The sequence below is a fragment of the Anas acuta genome, chromosome 22 (genome assembly GCF_963932015.1).
Source record: "Anas acuta chromosome 22, bAnaAcu1.1, whole genome shotgun sequence".
NCBI lineage: Eukaryota > Metazoa > Chordata > Aves > Anseriformes > Anatidae > Anas > Anas acuta.
This window is the reverse complement of record NC_089000.1, coordinates 7076427-7094127: the sequence shown is the minus strand read 5'-3', so window position 1 is coordinate 7094127 and position 17701 is coordinate 7076427. Positions and strand designations below refer to the sequence as shown.

The 17701-nt window shown below is 49.9% G+C and overlaps 2 protein-coding genes across 6 annotated transcripts in view; one reads left to right on the top strand and one right to left on the bottom strand.

Annotated features, from left to right (window-relative positions):
- The window catches only part of TP73 (tumor protein p73), a 36776-nt gene extending 28665 nt beyond the window's left edge, over positions 1-8111 (top strand). For 4 of the 5 annotated variants that reach the window (XM_068658736.1, XM_068658733.1, XM_068658735.1 and 1 more), the window contains 10 exons: positions 52-238; positions 486-601; positions 764-873; positions 1027-1169; positions 1895-1983; positions 2264-2388; positions 2599-2753; positions 2945-3077; positions 4052-4145; positions 6056-8111. In XM_068658736.1, coding sequence (XP_068514837.1) covers positions 52-238; positions 486-601; positions 764-873; positions 1027-1169; positions 1895-1983; positions 2264-2388; positions 2599-2753; positions 2945-3077; positions 4052-4145; positions 6056-6376 — 1473 coding nt within the window. In that variant the 3' untranslated portion in view covers positions 6377-8111. The remainder of the gene's footprint in view (positions 1-51; positions 239-485; positions 602-763; positions 874-1026; positions 1170-1894; positions 1984-2263; positions 2389-2598; positions 2754-2944; positions 3078-4051; positions 4146-6055) is intronic. The other variant, XM_068658737.1, reaches the window with a different exon arrangement.
- Positions 8112-8713: 602 nt separating this feature from the next.
- Positions 8714-17688, bottom strand: LOC137843459 (myo-inositol 2-dehydrogenase-like). Its single transcript, XM_068658739.1, has 9 exons — positions 17404-17688; positions 16468-16941; positions 15810-15880; positions 14944-15052; positions 12933-13063; positions 12544-12651; positions 11507-11625; positions 10806-10962; positions 8714-10155 (listed from the first exon to the last, which is right to left on the bottom strand). Exons 1-9 carry the CDS (start codon positions 17640-17642, stop codon positions 10007-10009), a joined length of 1557 nt encoding a protein of 518 aa, XP_068514840.1. The 5' UTR covers positions 17643-17688; the 3' UTR covers positions 8714-10006.
- Between the last annotated feature and the right edge of the window lie 13 nt (positions 17689-17701).

The window sequence follows — 17701 nt, the reverse complement described above, 5'->3', positions numbered from 1 at the left end:
TCCCTTCCCTGCTCCCAAGCTCTGCAGACACATCTCTCTCTTCTTTTCCAGTACTCCCCCCTGCTGAAGAAACTCTACTGTCAGATCGCCAAGACATGCCCCATCCAGATCAAGGTGTCCACCCCGCCGCCCCCAGGCACCATCATCCGGGCCATGCCCGTCTACAAGAAGGCCGAGCACGTCACAGAGGTGGTGAAACGCTGCCCCAACCACGAGCTGGGCCGAGACTTCAACGATGGTGAGTGCTGGCATCGCCCCCATGGGGAGCAGCCCCAGCCCTGGCGGGCAGGCCCCAAAACCGGGCGGCCACACGGCATTGCCAGGCCCTGGGACCTGGGTAACTGGGAGCTGGGTAACTGGGACCAGCACAAACACCCCAGTCCAGGCTTGTTCGCTGTGTTTCTGCAGCAGGATGGGGGCCCCTAGGTCTGGGGGGTTGCTGCAGCTCTCACACGGTTCCTCTGACTCCAGCACTTGCCTTGCAGGCCAGTCAGCCCCAGCCAGCCACCTCATCCGGGTGGAGGGCAACAACCTCTCCCAGTACGTGGACGACCCCGTGACGGGACGGCAGAGCGTGATGGTGCCCTACGAGCCCCCGCAGGTACCCCGCCGACCCCTGGGGTGGTCCCTGTGCCGAGGGCTGAACCCAAGTAGCACCCCAGGGGCTCCTCTGCTCGCCCTGCGAAGGCTCTGGGGGCACAGCCCTGCCCGGAGGGCTGCCCCCCGGCTCCCTGCTCAGTGTCCGCTCCCCTCTCCCGGGCAGGTGGGCACCGAGTTCACCACCATCCTGTACAACTTCATGTGCAACAGCAGCTGCGTGGGAGGAATGAACAGGAGACCCATCCTCATCATCATCACCCTGGAGATGAGAGAGTAAGTGGCTGTCCCTGCACTGTCCCTGCTGCCGGGGGGGAGAGGCTGCTTTCTGCCAGCTAGGAAGAGGGCGGGTGGCAGGGAGGGACCCAGCACCATGCTGGTTTCTCCCCATGCAGCTGAAGCCTCCTCTTGGGTTCTCTCTCCTCCCAGTGGCCAGGTCCTAGGAAGGAGGTCGTTTGAGGGACGGATCTGTGCCTGTCCGGGCAGGGACCGGAAAGCTGATGAAGATCATTACCGAGAGCAGCAAGCCCTGAACGAGAGCGCAGCTAAAAACGGCAACGCCAACAAACGCAGTGAGTCCCCTTTTTGGGACAGGAAGGGTGGCTCAGGGCTCTGCTCTGTCACAGTCCCAAGCTCCTAGATGCTTCTGAGAGCTGCAGATGCTTCTGCCTTAGCACCTTTACCGTTACAACCAAAATCACCATGCTCCAGAAGTTCTGGCCCAAACCTGCACTGGGGCATGATGCTTTGATCCATCTCAACAAAATTTCAGATCCCAGAAGTAGGACCTATTCCCTCTTCCCACCAGAGTGCAATGACATCAGTGCAGAGCTTTCCTGTCCGGATATATTTGTTCTTTGCTATTATTATTTTAAAGGGACATCTTCAGTGAGAGAACAGGTTAACAGCAAGCACCTTGCATGGCTTGAGCCTAAATGCTGCAGGGAACCAAGGTGTTTTCAGCTGTATTTGCTCTCCCAAGGACAGCCTACAAATGTCCAGGAGAATGGAAAGGAGAGAAAAGGGGAAATTTCATCAAAAACACACACAAAAATATCCTAAAGCCACAAGCCCCGAATGAGAGCACACATCTGGCATGTGTCAAGCTAATTCTCTCAGAAGTGGTTATTTCACTCTTCTCAGTGAAGGCTTGCAAGCACTGCAGGACATTGCTCTGCTCCTGCCCCACGGCTGCAGGCTGCACAACCCCACCGTGTGCCTGGAGGACAGAGCTGTTCCCCCAGCCAGACCTCACTTTCATTTTCCACTAACATTTTTCCTCCTCTTTCCTTTCCAGCATTCAAACAGAGCCCCCAGGGGATCCCAGCACTGGGGATGGGCATTAAGAAACGGAGGCACGGGGAGGAGGAGATGTATTACGTGCCTGTAAGTGTTGGGGATCCGCAGTGGGGAGCAGCTGCCTCTGAGGGAAACCCCTTCGGGATGCAGCCTCAGGAAGGATGGGGCTGCAGGGCTGCCACATGCCAGCACAGGGGGTTAAGCAGAGAGAGCTGGAGGACATGAGCATCTGTAAATGCCTGCGTGTGGGAGTCGTGGGCCCCAGAGTAGTCCCTGGTTGTGGCGACACTGTGCCTGTGTGGCTGGGTGGAAAAAGGGTCCACGAGGAAGGTGGCCAGGTGAGACCTGGGCTTGTTCCATTCTCCAGGTGCGGGGCCGGGAGAACTTCGAGATCCTGATGAAGATAAAGGAGAGCCTGGAGCTGGTGGAGCTGGTCCCGCAGCAGCTGGTGGACTCCTACCGGCAGCAGCAGCAGCAGCTCTTGCAGAGGCAGTAAGTGCCAGCACGGCTCTGCAGTGGGCAGCACGGCGCAGGGAGGCTGTGGGGCTGCCCTGGCTCGGCCGTGAGGCTGGGGGAAGCCCTCGAGCAGCCCCCAAACCATCACAGAAAGCCTGGTCAGCCTGCAGGAAGGTCTGGGGCGAGGCCGGCTGGCTCCTCGCCTCCCTGCTGGACGCTCACCCCTGCCTTCTTTTTCCCGAGCAGGAGCCAGCTGCAGACGCCTTCATCCTACGGTCCTGTCCTCTCCCCTATGAACAAAGTCCACGGAGGAGGAATCAACAAGCTGCCCTCCGTCAACCAGCTGGTGGGGCAGCCCCCGCAGCACAGTTCCAGCTCAGCGCCCAGCCTGGGGCCCATGGGTAAGGTCCCCCCCGTGCCCTGAGCTGCGGGGCCGGCAGCTGCGAGGCGCGACGGAGAGACGGCGCTCCCCGCTCGTGGAGGCCCTGCCTGCCCAGCAGGCAGCAGGCTCCTCGAGGAGGACAGGGTTGTTCTAAGTGCGTGGGTTACGTCTAATTGATCTGTCTGTTGCGTTGACATGGCTGCTGCCTAGGACCCGGAATGCTAAACAGCCACCCCATGCAACCCAACGGAGAAATGAACGGGGGCCACTCGTCCCAGTCCATGGTCTCGGGATCACACTGCACCCCTCCTCCACCCTACAACCCCGATCCCAGCCTCGTCAGGTAGGAGAGGCATCTGATGCCCGTTTTGTGTTGTCCTCTGATGTTTCTTGCTGTTGTCCCTTACTCTAACCTTCGGATCTGTCTAGCAACTGGTCAACTGGCCACTGGTTCCAACTGAGAAATCACTGCTCATGAAATCATTAGTCCATTCTTCTCATCTCAGAAATCAAAACCCAGCTACCTACTAGTTAGAAACACCTCTTGCCCTCGTAGACCTCTGGTAATCCATCCTTGGTCAATTAAAAATCAAGTCCACCTGAACAAGAATCTTTTCCTGCATGTCAGACTGCCACGTAGCTTTGTGAACTCCCCCTTCCTTCTCAGTGATGTCTGGAACTCAGTCCACATGGTTTATTTCCATGAGGAATATGTTAATGGGTCTGCAGTCACTTTGTAATGTTCATCTTTAAAAAGGACATAGATGTTTCACCAGACATCCTACCAGGCTTGGGGAGCCTGTACAGCCAGTCCCCAGTTGCACGGCCGCAGCCCAGCGCTATGTGCACAGCCCCCCTGCACCAGGCATGCCCCCCTCTCCCTCCTCAACTAGCTCAAGCTCCCTCCAGTTATTCAGTGTAGGTTATTCAGCTGAAGCCTCTGAAGATGAGGAGAGGGAAAAAGAAAAAGAGAGTAATATTTAGAATGAACATAGTCCCATTCTTCATTTTGACATTAATGGAAATTTAGGTCATGCTTTAGACTGCAACAGCCAGAGGAAAAAAAAAAAAAAAAAGTCAGGCCAAGCATTCAGAGCATCCCCAAGCAAGTTCCCTCCTACGCTCATTTGCCCACATCCCATCTGTACTGCAGGGGTTTGGAAGTGTTGCCAGGGCCGGAGGCAGCAGCAGCTCGCTGCAGTCTCCTCCTGCCTTTTCAATGAGCTGAACACGGTTTGCCACTACAGTGACGGTTGAGAGCACAGCTTATATTCGTGAGAAGTTAATGCCACTTTATTTTCCAAATTTTTTCTGCAGTTTTTTAACAGGATTGGGGTGTCCAAACTGCATCGACTATTTCACCTCACAAGGGTTACAGAATATTTACCATCTGCAGAACCTATCCATAGAGGTAAATGCTTTGGGAAGATCTGTTCTTACCACTTGTTTCTATCAGCTGTTGATCTTAAAAGCAAGGACAAAACTGTTTTAAAGGAAAGGAAAAACTGTGCACCAACCTGTTACGGAATTATGCTCCCCATGATTTATGTTTTTCATTTATTCATCCCTTCTAGTCCTTCAGCTTTAGCAGTAGTTCAGCTGTTGGTAGCAACCACAATTGTCTGTCCATTGTTGTTTTTTGTTTTTTTCCCAGACTGTCAGAAACCAGGTCTGACAAGCTCACAGGCTAATGGGGAGAAACAAATCAGTAACTCAGTGCACTTGTTCTTTCTGGGACATCTGAAAAGAGCTAAATAATCCCCAAACCAGACCTCAAGTAGGTTTTGAAAGGAAAGCTGAGGTATTCAGCAAAATAACCCAAAGCCCACTGAATCAGCAGAAACACTTCCATTGGATTTTAACGTGTTTTAAATCAGACCCTAAGATCTGATCTGAAGTCTTCCCCTGTTAACACATAAGACAAAAGCAGGTGAAGAAGGGAGTCAAATGCAGGATAGCTGTATTGTGGGAATAATTGTTTCAGCCTTGGAATGAAATAGCACAGGTCAGGCAAGAGCTGGAATGAAAAGAGGGAGACCTGTGTTAGCTGTAGCTGCTCTGTGTGTCAGCCCTCCACTGCTGGGAGGAGAGGAGCTGGCTCCTGCAGTTCTTGGTTAAAGCAGTCTCTGGGTGACGATACTGAGGCTGCTGAGCCTAGGACAGTGTCTAGGCAGGGACGTCCCCATCCGTCATGGTAATGAGAAGAAAATACTTAAACCCGTGGAGCCATAGCGAGCCGTGTAAATCCTTTTCAGTATTTTGGCCAAGGCAAAGCTTCTGCCCTGATACCGTTTTGCCCCCAAGTGGTTTGTTTGTAGTAGTAATCTTCCACCCAGCAGCTACAGTACAGTAAGGGACCACATTTTGGTGATGCAGCTGCTGAAGACACAATGATTTTTCATTGGTAGCTGGGGCCAGTTGCATAATCCTAGCCTGGTTTTGGACCATTCTCTGAACTAACGCTGTTATTACCTGTGAGCTGTCAAAGGAAACGTTTGGTATGGCCAAAACTTGGTATCAGGTTGCTGAGCTGTCTGTCCAAGTTGCCTTGTGTAATTACTAATTGCATACTCGCTGTCCTCTCCAGTTAACATTCACACGGGTCTCTGTGTTTGGCATTAACGCGGCGCTCTGGCTGCTCTCCACTACCGGGGGATTTGTGGTGGTGCAGCCCCTGTTGCTGTAAGATCGAACTCTCATTACACCCACAGCCTATAACACCTGCTAAAGCCCCCTACTGCCTGCATCAGAGGCAGATATGACACAGGAGGGGCCCAACCCAGCCCCCAGCCCCCAGCAGGGGTTTTCAGGGAATGCACCAAATCCCACAGAGCCACCAAAGCCCACACGCGGTGGCTGCCTGATGCCACCCCGGCCTCCTGGTCCGGGACCCAAGGAGACGTGGGGATGGGCAGCCAGGCTGCTGGGTGCTCGCCCCGTGAGCAGACAACGCGCTGCTCCACGTGCTGCTCTGCCATCCGCATCCAGGGGGATTCCTCCCATTTTCACTGTAACTTGATGTGAAACAGTGAATTTACAGCACCACCCCCTTGTCCCCAGATACAAAGATACTCAGAATGAAAGTTAGCAAAAAAATGTGAGTGGTCAGCTGGCAGTCGGTTACAAGCGAGAAGATGCCCCTGGTAGAAGCACCCCTGGGCTCAGTGCTGTGGCATGGGGAGGGCCAGGACCAGGACCTCGTGCTCGGTCCTGGTGGCCATGTCCCCTGTGAGCCACGAGCTGTGGTCCCGGGGCTCCTTCCCGGCGGTGCTCGCACCTCTGCCTCCCGCGGGACGCGCTTCAGAATCCTTGTTCTTCCAGGATCTCGGAGCACTGAAGATCCCGGAGCAGTACAGGATGATCATCTGGAGAGGTCTTCAGGAACTCAAGCAGAGCCACGACTACGGGGCCCAGCAGCTCATCCGCTCCAGCAGCAACGCCTCCACCATCTCCATCGGCAGCTCCGGCGAGCTGCAGCGGCAGCGCGTGATGGAGGCCGTGCACTTCCGCGTGCGCCACACCATCACCATCCCCAACCGCGGCGGTGCCGACGAGTGGGCGGACTTTGGCTTTGACCTCCCAGACTGCAAGTCCCGCAAACAGTCCATAAAAGAGGAATTCACGGAGGGAGAGATCAACTGAGGGTCTCCGGGGGGCGGCAGTAGGAGACCGGACACGGAGTTAAAGGAACAGGTGGGGGGGAACCAAACCCCATATGAAAAATGGGAGAACACTTTCGGCCGTGAGCGTCTGTGTAATTTTGCTGGACAGATGGGAACTCTAAGCCGTGTGAGAAGGCACGGCCCTGATCCGTTCTCTAGGGACCTTTCCCAGAGAGGAAATCCCAGCAGGTTTGTCAGAGGACCGAGGGAGAAGAGGGCGGCTGAGACAACTGATGAAATGGAGGACAGACTGACTGCACGTGGCAGAGGAGTCACCTGCTGGCTCACGACACTGTTTTGTATTTTACTGGAAGATCCTTGCATCAAGCAGATGCAGCCTAGAGATAGCACATTTTCTGTTAGTGAGACTGGCCTTGCCTTCTGACTTATCCCTCTTCTGTGTTCTCAGTGGCGTCAAAAACCAACGGGTTCTTTATCATGGTAAGAATTGATTTAGCCCTTACCTGCTCCATTTTCTGTAAAAGTATCTGCCATTGACTGATGATACAAAGCATCAAAATCTGCTTTCCTGATGGACTGCCAAAAAGCATCTGTTTCATTCAGCTCCTTGTAGAGCAGGAACCAACCCGTTTGTCAGTTCCAGATGTGTTCATGTACTTAAATATTTGTGTATATAAACAGAACAAAGTGTACATACAGTATACTCATTGTGCCGCAAGGATAAGAAAAGATTTATTTTCATGTAAGCTATAAAAATTGATACTTACTCCTGAAACAATACGGTGTCAAGTAAATTAATTTCATGTTCTAGCATGTAAACATGCAGAAAATCATGTCTCAAGCCTTATCTATTCAGAATTCAGATGTGTTTTTTCCCTCCTCTGAATATCTATCACACAATTACAGAGGGGGCAGGCCTGTGAATTCCCCTCAGAAGGCAGAGCTCTGCACAATTACCCTGCACCGTAGGGGGAGTTTGGAGGCAGATTAATGAGGTAGGTGTAAATTTGATCCTACCTTGGAGCGAGGAGACGGACTAAAGCAACCATGTGAGGTCTTTCCAGTTCTCTTTGCTGTTTCTGGTCATTTCTTTCCAGGCGTATGTAATTTGTCTGTTGATTCAGGCTGAAAAAAGCTCCGTAGAAAGCAGTGACAGGAGCGAATGCGCTCCCTTCCCTCCCTCCTCTTACTAGCGAGCTGGTGCTGGACATTTCGAGAGGCGAGATCTCCCAACATGTCCCCACGAGGCACAGCACCGAGGCTGAGGTTTGGGATGCACAGAGGGAGGGAAAACAACGAGCTCGGGCAGCGCTGGGGAGCCCAGGTGGGAACGCTGCTGCCCGGCACCTTCCCGCTGCTGTGTCTCATCCCCTGCCCTGTCCCTGGGCTGGAGACCACTGAGGGCAGACCCGCAGCTATGCCCCAGAGCTGGCACCAGTCAGTGCAGCAGCAGCATCCCTGCCATCCCTCTGCCACCTTCCTCTGGGTGCCCAGGGCAGGGGGCTGCCACCTCCCCCATCCCACCCGGCCCCATGCTGCTGCCCCGGGAGCGGCAGGGATGCGCACATCTCTTCTGAGCCCTGCGCCCCCATACACTACACCCAGGGGGATCCCGACCCCACTTTGGTCTCACTGAAATGTGAACGTGTCCTGAAGCAACAGCTGATTAAAGCACTTTAATGCTTTAAAGGTTTGGAAACAATCAGTCATGTCTTCAAAGTTATCTAAGGCTTCTTCAGCAGTATTAACTGATACACTCCGAACATGTTACGAGTGGTAATTTTTGTAATGTTATCTTTGGAAAACGTGTTATTTTTATAGCTGTGGTTCCTTTTTTTTTTTTTTTTTGTAACACAATAAAAACATGTCTGAATTACAACACCTGGTAACCAAAGTCTTGCTTGTATTGTACCGAAAATGTTCTCGTAATACTGCTAAATCATGAACCATGACGTTTAAGGGCCTGAATTTTTTCTTGCTTCATCAAACAACCATAAAGCTACAAAGACACAAGAACAAGAACAAAGAACAAGAACACCTGGCAAGGCAAGAGTGCCATGGAAAGGCCATTTGCTCCCCCAGGCAGCAGGACAGCAGCTTGCTCTGTGGATGGCCGCAGCCTTACCCTGCTTTGCAGAGCTCTCTCAGCCATGCTGCTTTCCACTCCTAACGCTCCCCAAAAGGAAGCAAATGTCTCAGAACGATCACATCTGCACAGGGCCTGCCTTAAAACACCACCAAAATGAGAATACCACCCTTGCTGTTAATAAGTTGCGATTGAAAGAGGTAAATGTCTGCTTCGTTGTGGGTGTAGGTCGTTCCCCCCTCCCAGTAAATGACTAGAAAAGAGAGCACGAAATTAGTAACAATCTTTATCATTAAGACATCGCTTTTCCAAGTTCGAAAAATTACACCATTAAAAACAATTTCCACAAGAGAGTTGTCTTTAGTTGTAACTGTCATCGCTCTAGTTTTAGTAATATATACTGCATATATTGGAATCGGAAATCAATTAACTAAAGAATCTTCCAAGGAGGGATGTCTATAAACACTCAAGGCAAAACTGTTATTTTAATACAATAAAAAAACTTTCAAAAGGTTTTGAAAACCGACATGTGAGAAATAAACAGCAGCCAAATCTATACACCAGCAACAAGCTCAACAGTAAAACAGAGTAAAAAGGTAGAAATAACCTGGTTTAAAAGCAGACTTGCCTCTTGTTGAAGGCACTATCCTTTTCTGTGCTGTATATTCCCAGTCTTCTAGACTGTAAAAAAATATCTTTAAGATATGCAGAGTGCCCTTCATGCACTCAAAGAAAGTGATTATTAGTTAATTTTTGCTACTAAAATATTAACGTATGTGCTTGCACTTAGGCACAGAAAACAAAAGCCTCCAGCCAGCTCCCCTGCCTTGCAGCAGGCGCTGAGGAACCCATGCAATGGACACGTCTCAGTCACAGCTGTTGTACAGGGTCCCTGCACAATTCACAGATTGCATTCAGATTTTTTTTTTCTTTAAATAACACAGTGCTTATTATCAAAATGCCCAGTGTGTTGCTTCTCTACGAAATAGTCTTAGTTTACAACCTTACTACGAAGTTTCTCACCTCTCTTAAATCAGCACTGTTGGAGGTTTCCCTCCCCATTTTTTTCACTTCTCTCCACTATCCCCCAAGAAAGTTAGACCCTAACTTCTCAGCTAGGCATTTGCAATCTATAGCATAGATTTAGAATACCTGGTAAAAGCAACAAACAAAACAATAAATACAAGGCCCGGGGCTGAGCTCAGCACAGCAGTCACACTCCAGCACACACCGATAGGAAGCGCACGGCCCAGCCGGGTGCTCTCCCTCCCTTGTGAGCACGGCATCGCCTGCACAAAAAGCTGCCACAAAGCTGCCAGAGCTCAGTGCCCACTGTGGCAGCGGGCAGTTTATGGCCCCTCACCATGTCCTGAGGAGCACTGGATGTGCTACAAGGCATCCGCAGCAGCGCTAAGCACTTCTAGTTTGAATACGCTTCTGTGCTCTGGGCATTTCCAGTGGAAATGCAAGTCTAAGGTGACAGTGAAGACATCACCAGGTGAAAAGACTTCACCGTAGCGCAGCTTAAAAGTTATCCTTCACCTCATAAATCAGCAGCGTGAGTCACATTATCTCAGTCTTGACCACAGCCGAATCCATTGCTTCGTTACGCAGGTCAACAGCGGATCCGTTTCTCCAGGACTGCTCGGCGGCTGCAGCCACCTGGACAGCCCAGAGGAACTGCTCTTTGGTTATAGCGGGAGGCTCTTTGCCTGCAGGGACAGAACGGAAAAATTCATCCCCCTCTTTCCTGTTCCTGAGACTCAAATCCTGTATTTTTGTCGCTGAGGTCAACAGAACGGAACTGTTTCATTCCATAAGGACAAGCAGGATTTTGGATGAGGCTCTCCCACGCTATTGCAAACGGCTGCTTCCCTCGTAAAAGACATTAAGGTCCCACACAGCGTTTCCTCCCCACTTCCATTTATTCTTGGAACACAAGTTTTCAGATCAACACTCCTTCCCTCACTCGTCTCACTGACTCAGAAGTGAGAAAAGCCCCTGTACTGCAGCAGCACACCCCTATAATGCAGCCGACCCGTTCAGTTTCAGTCTCTGAAACAAGAATTGCTGTTCGCTCATCCATCGAGCTGCCACCTCCTCCTGCCGCTGTCAGGACAGCAGGCCTGCATGCAAAAGCCTGGGTTTGCTTACAGGGAGCTCTCTGACCACTGCACAATGCTGGATTAAACCTAACCATGATGAATCTCACTCCTGATTTTCACATCTACGCATATTTTTTTCTGGGGATTTCAGACACAAACACCAAATTGCAGTTGCTACTGGAACAACTTCCCAGTGAAGTTTTCACTCAAAGTGAATCCAAAGCAATATTAGCCAATAATGCAAGCTTTCATCTTACCTTTCAGGGTTCTCAGAAAGTGTCGAAAGAGCCCCCGGTGTGCCTCCCTGTAACGATCAGCTTGGGTCTGTGTACATATGGACACAGAAGTTCCGTGCTCTGTAATCCCCAGGGGATTCTGGTTATCTACCCGTAACGTTCCTTGAGAACCGTGAACCTGCAGAGAAAGCAAAAAGTTAGAAGAACGAGCTTTTCAACTCACTGTCCGCTTGATCTTAAACCTGGCTAGCGTACAAAAGTGCAGGTTTGCATGACCAAGTAAAAAGCAGCTGCTGATTTTTGGATTTGACATGTGATAATGCCTCTGATATTACACTTCTCTACCCCTTTAATGTCTTTTATACTTGCAAGGCTTTAGCCCTTGCTGCAGTCCTAGACACACCCTGGGAAGACAACGACAAGATACAGAACAACACCGCAGCCTCGAGAGCTGACATCAATTCCTGCTCTAGCATGACCGCGTGCAGCTAATAACCCCAGCAGAATAACGTACAGGAGGCAGAATCTGGGTACCAAAAGAGAAAGCAGACTGTAAGTTAACCAAACACAAGCAGCTGCTGAGGTACAGAGGTGTTCTGTGACACGGGTCTGCGGGTGTATGCACGGGGCACGGCACATGCTGCTCCAGGCAAACATACACAGGGAAAACTTGTTCTAGCCTTTGGCGTCACGACAGACGTATCTTAAAAGCAAGAACGCACCTCTAGTCTCTGATCACAGCTTTTAGTGCAGTGCTGACTGATGTCCAAAGTAACAATTGCTCCGCTAGGAAATTTCATGCTGACTGCTACAGTGTCTGCGTCCTTCAAGCAGGCCATATCTGAGTGACAAAAAAGGCACTCACTCACACCAGAACAGCAAACACTACTACGACACAGCGATTTTCTTCCTTTAAGAGGTGTTCAGAATACTTTCAAACAGGAAGCGAGGAGACAGCAAAGTGCTTTTGGGAGCATACACCAGCTGGTTTACCTTCACCGTCACTTCTGGAGGAAAACTGCCAGGACTCCACTATCCAAGCCCACGGCTTTCCCTGCAGCTGACTTCACTTCTTCCTCCAAACGCATTTGCTTTTGCAACTTATCAGTACCAAGAATAAGCAACTTTCAGCACTTTGCTAGAAAGAGGCAGATTGTATAAATTCCTCTCCGGGGCATTTTGCTTGCTGCACTTCACAGATGACAGCATTGCATACCTTACCTCCTGACAGCAGCAAGCCAATGTTGGCAGCGGCTGACATTAATTAAAGCTTTAAATTTCCATTTAAAAACTGGAAGTTAATTTAAATTTGTCTGGTAACCCAGGGAGTGTTGGTCAATCCAGCATAAATTGACATTTTTAACTGTGTTGAGCTCAGCAGGAAAGCACTGGAGAAAAATTCAAGCAGAGATCTGAGAATACTGCGATAACGTTTGTGTAACCGTAAGGCTTTGCTGATTATTTTCTGTATTCTTGTTTTCAAGTGGCAAACCATCAAAGTTCAGCAACGGTTCTACGGCAACTATTTCACATCAGTGGGAAAGAGACAATTCTGAAACAGTTGGCAAATATTCTGTCTAAAATGATTTTTTTTTTAGGAACTTGCTTCCTACTTCACTGACTATTTTTGTGGCAGTTCTATCATGGAACAATCACGGCATGGCTACCTTGCTCTTGTAACAGTTCTTCCTAATTTTAGTACTGAAGTAACTGAGAAGCCCAGAGGTACACAATAAACTATCAAAATATTTGCTCTTACCTGTGCAGAACGCATGCCCCAGTGAAAATATCGTGTCTGGTGCACTCTCCCCCAACAACAAACTGACAATATCTATATCGTGCACAGCAGCATTATAAAAAATTCCACCTGGAAGAAGCAAAACTGGGCATTAAGGCCTTCACACTGAAAACCCATGGCTAATGTACATTTCTGAACTGCACTGGGATTCATATTAAAGCCACCTACATCCCAGAAGCCAATACTAAGGGCAAATAGCAGTATGCAGCTGAAATCAATTCTAGTAAAGAAAATACTCTTCCAGAGAAAGAGACACGCACCTTACAGCCACACAGACCTAAGGAACCTTCCGGCAGCACACAGGACAAGACCCGTTTCCAGCCCTGTCAGATGAACGAGCCGCGCAGTACCTGACGTTTTGAGGAAGCCCAGGGAAGCTGCCGGGTACACGCTGCTGGTCGTCGCTATCCGGTGGATCCTCCCCAGGGCCTGGCAGCCACGCACCTTCTTGCAGAGGAACTGCAGCGCGGGGTCGAAACGTCTGCAGAGGGGAACAAGCAATGTGGAACACTGCTGGGGCACAGCAAGGTCGCTGGGCCCCTCTGCCAGCGTGGTGCAAGAGGCCGACTTGAACGCAGACAGCGGTGAGCGTGCAACGCCTGAACCTCACCAGACTGGCAGGGTGACACCCCGCTTTCTAATTTCAGCCCCTCAGTATGTATTAATTCTGCTTCTGGCAAACGAGCCTCATGTCTGTACTTTGGGAGACTTAAGCTAACAGTTTTATGGAAGAAATTAAATTCTGGGGACTGAAAGCCCTCCACAAGTCCAGCAAGTTACCTACAGTTCTTCTCAGAGCCCTACTTACAGGTTTAAATTCAGTTGAGTGTTGACCAAAACCTCAGTTCAGATTCAACCTTATGGCTGGGGGACAGACCTGCACACGTAGCACTCAAATGGAAAAGGCAAATGTTAGGGCAAGCATTTTGTGTAATTACACATTAGTATATGTAATATACTAATATATATTTATTAGCATATATATACATAATATGTGTCTCTCTCCAAGTAAGTTTTGTTTGCAATGAGATTAACTGCTCTTGAGAGAAGCACCAGGCAATCATAGTTGTTTACTAACAACCCACATCCACACTCACCAGAGGGTGTTAAATCCTGAGCATAAGTTTAAAGCAGCATTCCTGCCTCGTAGCAGAGCTCCGTGAATCCCATAAGTTTAACAGTGCAGAAATTAATTGAAATTAATCTACTTTCCTTCTCTTTCAATTACTTAATCTTAAGGGTCCAGATGTAAAGTCACAAGTGGAAATATCACTTTATCAAGATTAATAGGTCTATTTCCACCAGATAGGCCAATAATTCTAACACCAACCAGAGGCTTCACAGCCTTGGAGTTTGCTGCGAGTGGCAAGTTGAAGTAATGGATGAGCTCAATGTCTCCCTGAAGATGGTGCTCTAAAAGGAACTGAAAAGGTTGCTGAAAGGTTCTTCTCTTAAGAGTTACTCTAAACTTTCATGGTTATTTGCTAGCACGGGTACTTCAGTTTTACGGGATCAACGTTCTTCAAGTCAGTACAGTTAGAGATCTAATTAACAAATCAGTGAAAATTGGAAAAAGTTACAAAAAGAGATCAGTTTTCGGTATTACAAAGGCACATTCAAACTTTGAAAGAGTTTTTCTGCGCTATTGTGAAGATCACAGCTAATGCCTTCTTCCCGTGTTATTTCTAGTGTAGTGCAGCAGATCTGTCAAACAGGAAGAAAGGACACCCTCAGAAGTTTCATGAAGAAGTCTACTTCATGAGCAAAGCTTAATGCCACAGCGTTCCTACGTTGAACAGGGTTGTAAACCAAATGCTTTCCAACAGAGCAATAACAAACAGATCTCAGTAGCTGTATGTTTAATAAAACCACAGATCTGCCTGACCTGGTGAGTGTATGTGCATAAAAAACTACAAAAGAAGATCCTGTTTTCCCTAAAACCACGGAGCAAGGAGTTGTCTCAGAGAATGGCACAGCGTCACCAGAATGTTTCCTCCTCTGAAGCTCAAACACGAGCTGTAGCATTTCCAAAACCTTGAAGGGACTGATGAAATCTGGACCCCCAATTACCATTGTCTATTCTAAAAACTAAAATCGAGCTTTCATGCCTTGAAAGCTTTGCTGTTTGACTATCATTCCACTAGCTTTTATTTTAATCTCATGACAGCTAAGATTTTATCTCCATTAAGCATGAAGAATTAATCCAAGCCAATTAACTCTCAGATAATAAGCAATGCTCAATAGGCAGCAGCAAAACTAAATGTATCTGAGGACGAATAAAGGACAGCTTGAGAAATCAATGCTACTTTCAGACATGAGCTTCTTAATGAGTACAAATCCTAAAGAAAAATCAGGTCTTACTTGTAGAATCCACAAACCAATGGTCTTCCACATCTGGTGGCTTCATCAAAGCACGTCTCTGCTGTCTGCCTGTCAAAACTGGGAAGCCTCTCACAAAATACACCTTTTCCTGTGCAAAAGGTCACAGAACACAGAATTAAAGGCAGAACAGTCAGCACTACACATTTTCATCTCGAAATATTGTACATGTTGTTACTGTTACATTCTAGAAAATCCGTTTCATGAATCCAGTGCTTCCTATCTGTTGATGCCAATAATTTCCTTTTTGCTGCCAGCTGCGATCACTTTATTAGCTAGTTACAAGCCACAAGAAGCACGGCTGTTGAGATAAGCAGCTTTCTTTTGATTCCCAGCTGTATTTCTAGGACGGGGCTTTCTGGGTGAGAAAGGTATAGTACAGACCCCATTGGTGTTCAAGCTATCAGTGTGAGTGCAGGAGGTAGCAGTTAGTAGGCTGACTTCTCTTCAACTGCAAAATTAGTTTGCACAACTGCTGAAATGAGAAAGCAGTAATTTTTACTTTTTTTTTTAAATTTTAATTAAGGAGCTGCTGCAGTTGCTATGAAATTAGGAGTGGAGGAGACAGACAAGTAAGGCAAATGTAAAGATCCTCCCAGTTTTGCTGAGCTTTGCAGCAACGGTATGGAGTCTGCAGCTGAGAATGGAAACAGGAGCTCTACAGCCCTGATCCAGACACTGAGCTCTCTTAAACAGCCATCACAAGCAGAAAGTTTGGCTGATTTCCTTTAAATCTTACATCAAAAGATAAACTTTGCATTCTGCAAGCATTTAGCAAGCACACAAGGCCTCCTTCAGTGTGCGTTACCACCACAGATAAAAGCTGAGTTCGCAGCAGCTCCTCTTACCAGCTCGCAGAGCATCTATCACAACCTCAGAAGCTTCTTCAGGCGGTGAACAAACGATGACTCCAGAAACTCTGCAAAAGTCAGAAGAAAGTTCTTCAGTGAAGACAACATTTAGAGGATCAGTCAGTGCCTCCTTCCAACTACAGCTGTTTTTATGCTAGCTTTAACTTCTGAGGATGAATTTTAAACAGGCATAAAACCACATCACTCTGGAAGAGCATATTATGTTACAGAAGGAACTCAGTACCCACTAGGAGGGATGCAGACTGTAGGGCACTGATGCTCAGAAGTGACAGCAGTACAGTAATGAGAGTTTTAACCTGATCTCTTAATTCAAGGTCAGTAACCGCATTAGGTTTTCTCAAAAAACTGTTGTTAAAGTACACCATCCCTTAGCTAAAATGAAAACCTGTACAATGAACCTGCACCTTGAAGGGGAAAGCTTTTCAAGTGTCTCCAAGACTACTTGCATTCTGCTGGTTAGAACACGCAGTGAAACCTAAAACCATTTACGACGCAGAGCTGTTGAAGTGATGGGTACATCTTAGCTTATTTTCATTTTTTAAATTTCTAATATCAAGCCCATCTTTTTTAAAAAAAGTCTGCCTTTCAGTTTTGCAATGGCATTTAAAACACTCATTTGAGAAGTGGCTGGTACCGCTGGTCGTTGAGCACGATGTCGGCGTCCTGCTGCCGCAGCACCCGCGTGCCGGCCAGGAACTCGGCGCTGAAGGCACGTTCCACCTCGTGCAGCCGGTCCTCCACGACGTACAGCAAGCAGCAGCCGTTTTCTTCCACTAAGCTTTGGAACAAGGCGTTATCGCCGAGCTCTGTGCCAAAGAGGGCGAGGCCGAGGCCACCAGCACCACAGCGTCCCAGCACCGCGCCGTCACGGGCCTGGGGCACGGCCGGGCTCCGGCTGCTCCTCTCAGCGGGCGCGGGTGCGATCCTCACACGTAAGGCGGTGAAGGCTGAGGTGGACGGGGCTTGGTCTGGGGCCGTGGTGGATCCGATGGCACCGGGGAGCAGCGAGGAGCCCCCGGCGGTGGTGGCGGCGAGGACGAGGGGCGGCTGGGCGAGCAGGGATGGGGCGTCGAGCTGCAGCGGCAGGCTGAGGTCAGGGCCTGCGGAGCTGGATGGGGAAAAGGGGGCAGGTGAGGGGAGAGGGGAGAGGGCAGGGAAAGGGGAAGGTGAGGGGAGAGGTAAAGGGGAAGGTAAAGGGGCAGGTGAGGGGAGAGGTGAGAGGAGAAAGGGACAGGTAAATGGGACAAGTAAAGGGGACAGGTAAAGGGGAGAAGAAAGGGAGTAGGTGAGAGGACAGGTGAGGGGAGAGGTCAGGGGACAAGTGGAGGAGCAGGTGAGGGGACAGGTAGAGGGGAACGTGAGGGGAGAAGAGGGCATGTTAGGAGACAGGTAAAGGGGTGAGAGGAGAAGTAACGGGGCAGGTGAAGGGACTCGCCCTGCGCCCTCCCTCGCCCCCCTCTGACTCGGATCACGAAGGGACCCGTCCCCAGGGCAGCTCGGAGCAGAGCCCCCCGCCCCTCCCCGGTCCCCCCATGTCCCCCCATATCCCCCCCGTGTCCCCCCCTCTCACAGCAGCAGCGGGGCGCGCTGCCGGGCCAGGCGGCGGTTGCGGTAGTGGCGGCCGGAGGCGAGGTGCTCGAGGATGCGGTCGCGGCGCACCCGCAGCGGCAGCTGGCAGGACGAGCACCACAGCGACTCGGCCGCCTCCCCCCCGCCGCCGCCGCCGCCTCTCTCCGGCCGTTGCCGCTTGACGGCCAGCTCCGAGAACTCGGCGGCGTAGTCGTGCAGCGTCTTCTTCCTCCGCCCCATGGCGGCGGCTCCGGCCGCGGAAGCGGAAGGCGGTGCCGGGCACGGCGGGGAGGGGGCGG

Coding starts and splice junctions, on each gene's coding strand:
- LOC137843459 (XM_068658739.1), bottom strand. CDS start 17,642: ATGGGGCGGAGGAAGAAGACGCTGCACGACTACGCCGCCGAGTTCTCG. Junction 16,942..17,403: donor CAGCGCGCCCCGCTGCTGCT/GTGAGAGGGGGG, acceptor TTCCCCATCCAG/CTCCGCAGGCCCTGACCTCA. Junction 11,626..12,543: donor GGGGCATGCGTTCTGCACAG/GTAAGAGCAAAT, acceptor TTTGTCACTCAG/ATATGGCCTGCTTGAAGGAC.